At 31.8% G+C, this 12,861-nt stretch overlaps 1 protein-coding gene across 1 annotated transcript in view; it reads right to left on the minus strand.

Annotated features, from left to right (window-relative positions):
* Positions 1-12,861, minus strand: part of CEP120 (centrosomal protein 120) — a 101,157-nt gene that overhangs the window by 14,091 nt on the left and 74,205 nt on the right. The window contains exons 16-17 of the mRNA XM_051998037.1: positions 8,153-8,314; positions 4,988-5,110 (exon numbers count right to left, since the gene is read on the minus strand). Coding sequence (XP_051853997.1) covers positions 4,988-5,110; positions 8,153-8,314 — 285 coding nt within the window. The remainder of the gene's footprint in view (positions 1-4,987; positions 5,111-8,152; positions 8,315-12,861) is intronic.

The raw sequence follows: 12,861 nt of genomic DNA on the forward strand, positions 1-12,861 counted from the left end.
CATGAGGAAATAATGTGATGGGAAAAAGCTTAATGTCAAATTCCAGTTAATATTAACTATTTTATCACCTGTACACAAACATATACACATACATACGCACGCACGCACACACTCATCAAAAGTAATAGGTTCACTATTTTGTTATGGGTTTTTATGGATTTGTAGTACTTTATATTTCACATTAAAATTTATTCAGACTGGGTTTTTGTTTTTGGTTCTTTCTTTAAAATCTGCAGATTAAGATTAGCCTCTCTTTAGGTTTCTAAGGGGTTTATAATGAAACTTTTAATGTTCACTGACTTCTTTATCCTGCATTTTAACAAGAATGGTAAATTAATATATGAGTTCACTGTAACTGTAATAATACAGTTCAATGATTGGTTCTTTTTTTCTAGCCTTTTAAACAACTACACAGTTCTACATATGCTATTAATCAAACAAGCATTTATTAAACACCTAACATTTGTTAGACACTGTACCAGGTTTTGGAAAATATAAATACAAAGACAAGAGAGTTCCTACCCTCAAGGAATTTATGATTTTACCAGGGAAATATATGTCCACAGAAAACTGGAGAAGAGATACAAAATAAATAAATAGTTGAGGTCACTCACATCTGGAACAAACCTCTTGAAAAAGGTGGTACATAAGATTACAAGGGGCAGAGGGGAAAAGGCATTCAAAAGCAGGGATGAAAGAGAGAACACATCATGTACCAGGAAAAGCCTAAATATACAGTGCATGAATAAGAATAATGTATAGTTATCAAAAATGTAGGCCTTCAGATTATAAAGGGTTTGGAAATGTCAAACAAGGAGTCTGTATTTTATCTGAGAAGTAATAGAAATCATTAGAGCTCATTGAATAGGAGGGTGATTGTCACAGCTGTTTTTTAGGACTATCAACTGACAGTTATGTGAAGGACAGATTGGAGTGGGTAAGGAATGAAAGCTGGGAAAGCTCAATCAGGAGTGAGTCTAATAGTCCAGAAAAGAAAAGATGAGAGTCTGAAATAAGGTGGTACCTATATGAACTGAAAAAAGGGGATAGATGTAAAAGATTCAGAGAAGATAGAACTGGTGACAATTGAATATAAATGAATGTGAGGGAAATGAGGATTAAGTGAGAAAGAAGAGTCAAAAATAGTTTCTAGTCAGGTAATTTTAGAGTAATCAGAAGAATAGTGAGTGGTTCTTTCAACAAAAATAAAGAAATTATCAACTGCCTTGCTGCTGTGTGCCCTCATGGGCACATTGACCTCTCTATCCATCCTGCAGCTGAACCCACCTATGTGTTCTGTCCTCCTATATGTATTATCTTTGAGAATAGGGACTATACTGATTTTCTGTCTATATCTCCAAGGCACTTAATGTTATTATTTTCTTTCTCTGATTCTCTTCTGCTCTCTAGTTTCATATCACCACCTGCTTATTCAACACATCCAAATGATTATCCCATTATGATAAATAGTATCCCAAGTTCAACATCCAAAAAGAGGTCAGTCATTACCTTTCCTGCTCTAAACCTTCTTCTCTTTATAATTTCTTTGCTTATATTGAGGGTACCATGATTCTTTTTTCTAGTTACTCAGGTTCACATCCCTCAAATTCTTCCTTACCTCATTCTTGTTTACTTCCACTCGATTGCCTGGTATTGTTCTCCAAAAATTTATTCCATCAGTCTAATTCTTTTTAACACAAAACAATTCAGGTCCTTATCACCTCTTACCTGCATAACTACAATAGCCTCCTAACTTGTTTCCAGTTTATAATAAATAAAAAAGCTACCTCTTGCATCTGGGATAAGAGAAATTCCTCCTGTCTTATAGCCCTTCAAAATTTGAGCTTCTTTTTGCACATTAATCTGGTATCTTTTTGTACATTATTCTTAATCATATATTCAACATTCCATTAAAATGAGCCTCCTCATCCCAAATTACTTTGCATGTGTTTTAAATCCTTGCAAGAGCAAATACAATCATTATTACTGATTCTGCCAATTAATTAGAATTAGAGGTTTAAATCTGAGGGAGAAAATCAATAACAGAAAAGTCCCATACCTTAATGGGGTTTCATGTTTTCCATATGAACTCTAGCTTTTTACATTATTATTATTCTTAGTTTTTTAATTGATAAAGGATTATATATTTGATAAGGAAAATGAAGTACAGATCACATAAAATCTTAATATCAAATCTTGATATAATCTGACCAATAACTTAGTTATATAACCTATAGCACCACCTAGAGGCAAAAAAATCTTAAAAAGAAAACAGTGGTAAAGGGCATAATAGACTAATCAACCAAAAGAAAATTTTCATTTGTTAGGAGTAACAAAATTTTAGATCTTGATAATAGATCCAAATAGTCCAGCTCCCTTATTTCTAGAGTAATTGACATTTGTTGAGTATTTAATCTATGTATAGACTGCTATAGCAGATCTTAGACTTAGAAAACATAGCAGACTGATGTTCTCTGCCATAAATTTACAATATAATAAGGTTTATATAAGTGACAATACCATCAAAGTTACAAGATGAAACTAAATACCCCTAAATAATTCAATGTCTAGCATCAGATCATGATACCTGCGACTCAATTTCGGAATATTTTGTGAAAGGCCTGGTAATGTAGCATTTACAAGTAGGAAGGAATTTATATCTGCTTATATCTTCTAATACTTTAAAGGAATCTATTACTTTAACATTAAGTCTGAAGATGGCAAATTTTTCAAAATAAGTAACTTTAAAAATTAAACATGATATTTATATAGACCCAATCATCTTTGGATGGGGGAAGAGTCAAAGTTCAATTTGTTGTGAATATATACATACATGTATGTAGGTAGGTAGGTATACATGTATTTTTTTTTAACAAGAATAAATTCTTAATCCATGAATCCCTTTATGGAATTTCTCATAAGACAAAAGTTATAAGCTTATCTAATATAACCCTACTAATAACATGTCTCTTTCGCTACTAATAACTTATGTCTCTTCCCTAAATTTAAACTCTTGCTTTCATTGTCTTGTCACATCTCAAATTTTCTTAGCTCCTTTCTAGTGACAATTTTTTTCTCTATTCTCATTCCTTTTTGTAGTTCAGTTCTCACTTTCTACCCAACTGATTCTCTTACTTAAGAAGACCTCAGTTCAAAACTTGTCTTAAATGTTTACTAACTGTGATTTAGCAAAATCACTGAAACTTCTAAGTCTCGATTTCAACCTCTGTAAAATAGGATAATACTATCTATTTCAGAGGGTTATTCTAAAGAACAAACAAGATAATATATGTAAATCATTCTGCAAACCTTCAAAAGCTCAGTCTATGTCAGTTATTATTATTATTATCATCATTATTAGCTGTTATTATTAAAATCATTAAGTTATGCCCTATTTTATGCTGCTCAGATTCCCTTACATTCTCAAGTTTTTCCAAATTTAATCCCTCATTTTATCTATCATTCTAACTGAAATCCAGCTTCCTTAAATACAACTTTCTCATATCTTCAGCATTGAAAGCCACTCCTTCTCCCATTTCCCAGGAATTACTAGAAGAGAAGGTGTGGGCCTGATCTACTTTCTCCTCTTCTTCTACTGGAACACTTAGTCAACTCACTCATTCCATCTACATATGCCATCTTCTCTACATCTCTATCAATGTCTTTTAGGACAATCAATCACCTTCATTTACTTCTGTGACAACCAGCTTACAATTTGCTCTTTCACCTGGAATCTTGTCATCATGTTCAGCAGCTTTAACTGCCCTGATAATCTAACATTGAGAACTCAAAGTTTCTTAATCTTTTCAAATTTAAAGACTTCTATCTCCAATTTACTTTTAGCACACTTGGACACTTTTCTATCACCACTCAAATACGCTATACTACCAAACACTGATTACCAGTTCAACCTTCTGTCTCCTCCACTATTTTAGATGACATGAACCTGCACTTTGACATTACTAACACCTTTGTTCCTTCAACCACACCCCAATTTTCCAGTCTATCAATCAATCCCCTTTTGGTTCTTTTTTGGTTATCTAGGTTGGTCCAATACTATTTTCAATTTCGATCTTTCAGCACACCAAAACTTTTTATGGCTCCTTAACCTTTTGATATTCTGCTGTAATCACATTGCTAATCCCCAAATTATGATTCCCACCATGTCTGTAAATTCTGCTCTTACTACTGGACTATTTAAATTAACTACAAAAATCATAAATATTCACTAAAATAAAATCTACTACAAATCTGTACTATTTAATTTCTACTGGGCCCTCACTCTAGCTCTAAAATGCCTTAAATTTCTAGTAAACTAATCACAGTAACCATTCCAAACCTCTTCCTTACTCCACAAGCCTCTAATATTCCTTGATTTCAGCATACAACTGACCTCTTAATACACTATGTAAATCAAGACTATCAGTCATAAATTCCCTTCAACTTCCTTCCTTCCCACTTCAAAATATATCATTATATTGTCATCATTACCTCAAAACAGATCTCTTGATCTATCCATTCCTCCTTTCCTCCTGTTACAAGGGTAAATAAGACACTTAAAATATCTAAAATTATTAAACCATAACTCAAACAAGCAAGTTTAATTTGTAGCAGAATAGAGGTCATTCAGGGTCTAATATTTAAACCACTCAAATTTTAAAAGTCTTAAAGTGCTGAATGTGTAACTTCAAAAGCAATCTTGTTACACAGTATTCCACTGAAATAGCATCATGTGGTACAGTAGAAAGTGTGCTGCATTGGAGTCAAAGGATGGAAGTTTAAGTCCTTGACTGGGTTTAGTGTCCCATCTGCAATGGGACTGAAAAATTTGTAAAATGAAAGGGTTTATACTAGATGACTTGTAATGTCCTTGTCACCTTTCTAAATCTATGTTCCTGTCATTAGCTTGTATAAATTAATTATCTGATTAGTGTTCTTCAAATAGCTTAACTATTCCCAGTGATTTAGCAGTAAGTTAATAAGGTACCTTTTCCAATGTGAGAAGATTTATTTCTGACTGCAGACGGATTTCTGGCTTGCTGTTTTGTTGTTCCTTGAAATGCTGGAATTCTTTTTCCAAAGTTTTATACTTAATTTCAGCATCATAAAGCTAAAGCAAAAAGATAACAAAAAAACTTTAAAGAATAAAATCCATTTAATTTAATAATAATACATAAGTAAAATGTTATGAAACTCAGATCAACCACACCTTATTTTAATTTGGTAAATGAACTTCTTTTAAATGTGGACACAAAAGAATCTTTTTCAAATGTTTCTTAGAGAAACTTTTAAGATTATTTTCAGTTAAACGTCATAGTTTTAAAAAGTCACTCTTAATAAGACCTACCATTGATACCTCACCTTCTTTAAGTTTCTTAATTTAGGAACAGAAACGAGTGCAAGGGATAATGTTGTAAAAAAATTACCCTGGCATTGATTCTGTCAATATAAAGTTATTATTAAATAAAATAAAATTAAATTAAAAAAAAAAGTTTCTTAATACTAGACTTCTTCATGGACATAAACAGAAAATCCTGTGGTGTTACTTTCATGAATTTTATGACAAGGATAATTGAATAACACAATCAAAAACGATATAAATCTTTTAATTATGAAAATAGGCAAGACAAGGTGAAGAGAGTGATAGATTTAGAGACAGAAAGCTCTGACTTGTTTCTTGTCTCTAATATTTAATGAGCTGAGTGACCACAGGGGCAAGGCTCTTTTTGAAGTAAAATTTTTCTTTTGTAAAATGAGAGTAATAAATGTAGCTGTGTATCTTATGCAGCAGTTCTAAGAAACAGATGAAACTATAGTTATAAGATATTTTGTAAACCTAAAAGTGAATGCTATAAAATGCCACTGATTTTTGTTAGTGGAAAAAACAATAAAGATCTAAAGCACTGTATATATTAATAGTGTTTCTCAAAATACACATGATATAAAGTTTAAAAAAGAAAATTTGCAATTTAAGATTTTTTTGGGTAAGCACTAATAGGAAGTAGAAAAGATATATTCTTGATTTATGGCTATACCAAATAGATCCTTAATTATTAGCAATAGTCAAATCTCTAAGTCTTTACACTCCATTGTGTTTGAAACAGAAGACACCTAACCAACATGGAACCTATATAATAACTAAAGAAAGATTGAGAAAATTAGATTTTTATTTTATGCCCAAGTCAGAAACACCTGCAACTGGATAGTGTACTAATAAATCCTTCATGTAATTTCACTGATGAACAAGATGAATTTCCTAGCTATAATATCTTTGATATTTTGATATACTTTTGATTTTTTCAGTCTAAATACACCCTCCTAAAATGCAAGTCACAACCCTTCCACATCTCCTAATCTTTTACAGATCTTTTCCATAAATTCTCTTAAGACAATTACTGGAAAGCATCTTTTAATTCACTCTATACTTTTTAGATACCAGAACAGTATTCAGATGGTTATCTTCTCAATCTATGACTATGACTGGCCAACTTTCTTTTCCAGTTGAATACATAGATGATGATAATGTCTTTTATAGCATTTCTTTTCCTATTAATAATGTTACAGCCTTATTCCCTTCATACTGTAAAATAAATTTAAACATTTTTGTGAAAATCCATATCTTATATTAAGTACTGTTTTAAATTGAATGAAACAAACATGATTTAATCTTTTATTAATGATTAAAGCTCAAGTATATCATTACAATGATCAATTATTATACTGTATTGTTAGACTACTTAGTATTTTATAATGGTCTTCAGATCTCCTGAGACTACTGAGATATATCAGAGGGGTTTCACAAAATAACCCCAAAAGGCCTGAGTATTTGAGTATACTTTTTATGTGTCTACTTACTTTCAAACTGCTATTGCTATTTATTGACTTAGCTTTAAAAAAGTCTCTTTTCCAACAACAAAGCCTCTCTAAACTGTATATAAAATAAAAAATGAACACGTCAAGTGAAATCTTCAATTACAAATAAAGTAGATGGGCTTTGATATTTTGGCTTTTCCAAAGTCCTTTTTGCTTATTTCTATATTCTTTGTTACATGACAAAAAATTGCCACAAGTGTGATATTTCAAACAAAAGGAAATGTTCCTGAAATGAATTTTCCACTAAAGAGCCAAAACATTTCATTATGGATTTAGAATATGGGAAGATGGGGGACATAATCTTAGTATATCTAGTCTTACAAGAAAATAAAATTAAAACATAAAGTGGTAAAATATTCATAACAGCAATAGTTGTACTGTACTTCAGCTTTAATTTACCTAAAGAAAATCACAGTTAGTTGACTTGTTATTTAAAAGAAATTTTTAATGGTCAAATAAAGAAAATCTCTCTACTATTTAAGAATACAAAACACAATATTGAAGATTTAATATTTTAGAAAAAAGCTTTTAAAGAATATAAATATATGCTAACAACAATCCAAATTCAAAACAAAATTCATGTCTCACTTGCTTTTACTAATATTTTTTTAGAATTATATTGTTTCAAAAATTCAAAGAGTTATCTATTAAATTATGTGCTATGCTGGAATACTTTTCAAATTAAAAGCATTAGATGTTTTTCCTACATATGGAATTGGTCAGACTAAGTTTCATACAAAGAGTTATGAAACAATGAAAAATAAAACCTACCATATGCAAACCATCTTTATCTCCTAACTTCAAAAAGCAAGTGTAAATTAAAAGAGTAACATTATGAATCATAATGATGAATGAATACTATAAAACAAAATCACTTTTAATTGAATTTTCCTCCCATCCATTCATTACTGTCCCAAAAAAAGAAAATATACCCTTTCAACAAATAAAATATAGCAATAATAATAATGGACATTACAAATATTATTATACTTGAGCTTCACAATATTTTGAAATAAATATAAGAGGCACTATCATTATTCTCATTTTGAAGATGAGGAAACTGAAATTCAGGAAGATTAAATGGTTACTTAATTACTGGGTTACTACCACAAGTTTAATACTATTGAACTAGTGGTAATAATGGAAATGCACCCTGCTGATCATATATTGACTTAGAAAATCACATGTTAACATTATCTATGTTCTACTATATGCCTGTTTATTTTGTTGAACATTCCCAATTACATTTAATAGGCACAATTTGCCAATGTTCTTTTACCTGCTGCTGAAGTCGCTGCTTCTCTCCTTCCAATTGCTTCATCTTTGAAGTCTCCAGCTCTACCTGATGAGCACAATCCTCTTTGATTCTTCGGACAGAATCCTGAAGTTCCTGAAGGTTTCTTTCATGGTCTAAATGCAGCTCTTTCTTTTTTCTTTGTAGCTTAAAAGAAATATATCTTTATGAAGAACTGGCAAATATTGAATGAATAAGCAACCTAAATACTAAAAGTTATATTATTAAAAAAATGAGAACCAAAGGTTATATTTTTATAAATATTGATAAAAATATAATGATCAAACATGGAATAAAATGCAACTATATTATAAATGCAAGAGGTAAAATGCAACTATGATAATAAAAGATTAAATAAGTACTAGAATGAGAAGAAAAGAAATACATATTAAAATAAATGGTCAAAGAACATGAAAATTATTTTCAAAAGAAATGGCTAACTAGTCACATAAAAATTGCTCAAAATCACTATCAGAGAAATGCAAATTAAAAGAATCATTGTGGATATCAATTCAGACACCCATCAAATTGGCAAAGAGGTCCTAGAAAATGCTCTCTACACTCATTACCTGACTTCCCTTAATCCTTTTGCATTTTGGTTTCCAACCTCATCACTTTTCTCTTTCTACATGTCTTCCTTCTCAGTTCTAGAACATCATTCATGTTATTATCTCTAACTGTAAGGATTAAACAATCTCTGCCCTAGGCCTTCTCTTTCTACACTCACTCTCTTAGTGAGACCATCAACTTCCATTAATTTAATTATCATTTCCACAAATTATTCACAGATCTATATATCCAGCCCTAGTCTCCAGTACCAGCACTCTTCCAGTGTACTAGATTTATAAGTTCGTTGCTAACCTGGACTCTTCATTCTCACCTCACATGTTCAATCAAATCATGTCATTTCTATGCTGTGACATGTCATATGGAACCTTCTCTTATTTACACAAGTCTCCCAACTGGTCACCCTACCTCAAACTTCTCTACTGAAATCTATCCTCCATAGAACTTCCAAAATGATTTTCCTTAAGTGAAAACTTGATCAAACCACTGAGCTGTTCAATCAGCTCTAGTGGCTCCCTATTGCCTTTAGCATAGAAGAGAAAGTCCTCTGGACAGCATCACAATCTTGTCTCACCCTATCTTTCCAGCCTCACTGCATATTGCTTTCCCCTCCTTTCATCCTCTTTCCTTCACATTATGATTCCACCAAATTGGCTTTTTCTGTCTTATATATCCCAATGTCTCACTGTCTCTGCAAGCTTTCCAGTGGCTGTCTTCAATGTCTAATATGTCCTCTGTTCTTGGGTTTACCATCATTCCCAAGGAAGAGGAGTAATTTACAATAAAAGTTGTTAATGTAGTTTGAAGCAAATTTGGGAAGAGCTCTCAGCGACCGTTTAGATTTGATCCTAGAGTCAATAAGAAGGTATTAGAGCTTCCTGAGAAAGGGTATATAACATGTTTGGACACTGAATTTCACAATAATCTCTTTGGAAGCAATGTGAAAGGATGGAGAGGATGGGGAACAGTCTTGTCATTGTAATAATCCAGGGGAGAGTGAAGAAAGTCTGTACTAGGGTGATGGCTGCATGAGTAAGAAGGGTGGGTTGAGAGTTGAGGGAGGGAGGTATGATGGGTAGGGGAAAAAAATCTGCCACAAAGGTTGTAATCCATCCTGCCTACTCATCTCAACTATTCTAGACCATAGCTAATCTAAGCCAGCTCACGGATTCTTAATAACGGCTGTGCAGCTGCCATTGTATCTTCTCGGACAGAGACTAGGTTATAAGTAATCTAAGCCTGAAGGGCTGACTTGCAGAGTTCAAAGGAGGGAAGGTTGGGACTTTGCACAGAAATAGAATGAGTACAATCAGGCAAATGCTGGAACATAATGGAAGATAGAATTACACTGAATATACTAAAGAATAATTTTTTGATTTCCTATCACAGAAGGGTGAAATGTAACTCAAATTCCCCTTTTCAGCCTGACTGATCCGAAACCCCCATTTTGCATCATATAGATTACTAAAAAATAGACTAAAATGTTTCAATTCTAGTGGAATGAAAAGGCCATTTAATCCGGGGGGAAAAAAAAAAAACGAGTAAAAATCCCTTATACAATCTACCTGATAAATGACCATAAATTTAAATATGAAGACCTTTAGTAGAGAACTTACTATCAGGTGAAGCAGTCCTAATTTTGCCTCTCTGAAATTTATATTCATACTGTGTATAAATAGACAACTAAGATTATTTGAATTTCTTTTCAGGAGCTCACATTCTCTAACCATGTGTTCCCCTGAGCTTACTTAAACGGTAAGAAATTAAATTACTCTTACTTTCCCTTAACAGTAAGGGAAGGACCTACTACTATTATCACGTGATATCCTAAGTTCCAAATCAACAGAAGTTCAAAGAACTTCACATTATTTTCACATCACATTCAAAGAATCACAGAATATGCAGTTATTCTAGCAACATATTAGATTATAAAATGATATATTCAGTTCTATTTATGAATGAAGAATAACGGGATAGATTAGAATCTATAAGCTACCTGAAAACTTTTCTACTACATATGTTGAGTGAATTTTGACAAAATCCAAGAGTCAGTAATTTGAGAAATTCCATCCTAAATAAATGTGAAATTCATAAATTACGTGGGAATCATCTACCCAAACACACAAAATTACATCTATAGAGTCATTTACAAAGTGTTCTTTATACCTAGAAAACAACTTAGCTAGAGGAATCATCAAGTGCTAATGGGTGATCCATAGCAATGTAATTAAAAAAGATAATATTACCAAAGTTAGTTTTTACTTTTAATGCAATCCCAGTCAAACTAATACTTTAAAAAACTCATTAATATATAACAAAATTCATTTAAAGATACAGAAGATCTAGAAAATAAAGGGAAATAATGAAAAGGAGATAGGAATAAAGGAAAAATAACACTTCAGTTATAAAGCAGTAATCATCAAAAATCACTTGGCATTAGTTTAAAAATAATAGAAAAACAGATCATTTAAACACAGTACACAAGGGAGAATCCAAAATAAAAATAAAAAAACAATAAATTTCATAACCCAGTATCTGATAAACCTTGAATACAAGCTAACCTAACTCCCTATTTGATGAAAACTTCTGAAAAGCTGAAGCTGTAAAAACAAAAATTTTCAATATTCAAGCTCTTAACTCCTCCCAGAAAGATATGTCATTAGAAAGAATAATTTTTAAAGGAAAAAAAAAACAAGATATAGGAAGAAGAGAAAAAGCAAACAGCAAAACCAATCCATACTTTGAAAAAGGCTGAAAATATATGCACATTGTTTCACATCTTGCCCCTCTCATCTCTGCAAAGGAATTGGGTGAAAGAAGGATGCATTCTCATATCTCTTCTGGAACCAGAATCATTCTCTGTAAATCTTCAATGCTCACTTTCAATTGTTTTGTAACTGTTTTTCCATTTGTAGTTATTGTGTGTATTATTTTCTGTGGTTTGTTTACTTCACTATTTATCAGTACATATAAATCTTTTCATTTATCAAATTTGTAATTTTTACAGTACAATGATATTTTATAACATTCATGTACTACAGTTTGTTTGGCAATTACCACATTTAGAGCATCTACTTTGTTTGCAATTCTACAAAAAATATTGCTAGTTGATGCAGTGGTAGGAATGCTAGAATTGAAGTCAGGAAGACCTGAGTTCAAATCATGCCTCAGACATTTTGTTGTGTGGGTTGAATATGTTAACTTGCCAGGTTCAGATTTTTCATCTATAAAATGGGGATGATTCTAGCAGCCACCTAAATAAGTTTGTTGGCAAGATCAAAAATGTTATATAAATGTTAACTGTCATTTTTATTATTATCATAATAAATATTTCTGTTTAAAAGAGGATTTCTCTCTAACAATAACTTGCTTTAAGTATATGCCAACTTGTGGAATCTCTGAGTCAAAGAGAACAGATATTTTAGTCACTTTTTTTGCATAATTCCAAATTGCTTATATTAATTCACAACTCCACCAACAATGCACTAATGTGTCTATCTTCCCACAATCCTCCAACATTTACTTTTTTCAACTTTTGTCATCTTTGCCAATTTGCTGAGAGATAAAACCTCTGTTGTTCAGAACTACATTTTTCTTATCATTAATGAACTGCAGCATTCATTCATGTGGTTAATAATAGTTTCCAATTGTTTTCTGAAAATTCTTTGTTCATATCCTTTGAATACTTATTAGGAAATAGTTTTTAGTCATATGTATGTTTATAATCTGATGTTCTAATCTAATAAACATTTATTATCTACTATGTGACAGACACTAAATGTTGAGTACATGCACACACACACACACACACACACACACACACACACACACACACACATCCCTTTTCAGGTACTCTTCATATCTCTCTGATTATTTCTTTTCACATTCCTTTCACTCTCCTTTGCTGGATCCTCCTCCAGCTCACATTCTCTAACCATGTGTTCCCCTGAGTCCTCTTCTCTTTTCCCTCTATGCTACTTTACTTGGTGATTTCATATGTTCCTATGATTTTAACTATTATCTCACATCTACATATATACTGGCCCAATTCCTCTGCTGATCTCCAAACTCATACTTCCAATTGTCTTTCTAACATCTTGGATTTTTTGCCCATTAGTCATTCTAAA

Source organism: Antechinus flavipes, chromosome 1 (genome assembly GCF_016432865.1).
Source record: "Antechinus flavipes isolate AdamAnt ecotype Samford, QLD, Australia chromosome 1, AdamAnt_v2, whole genome shotgun sequence".
NCBI lineage: Eukaryota > Metazoa > Chordata > Mammalia > Dasyuromorphia > Dasyuridae > Antechinus > Antechinus flavipes.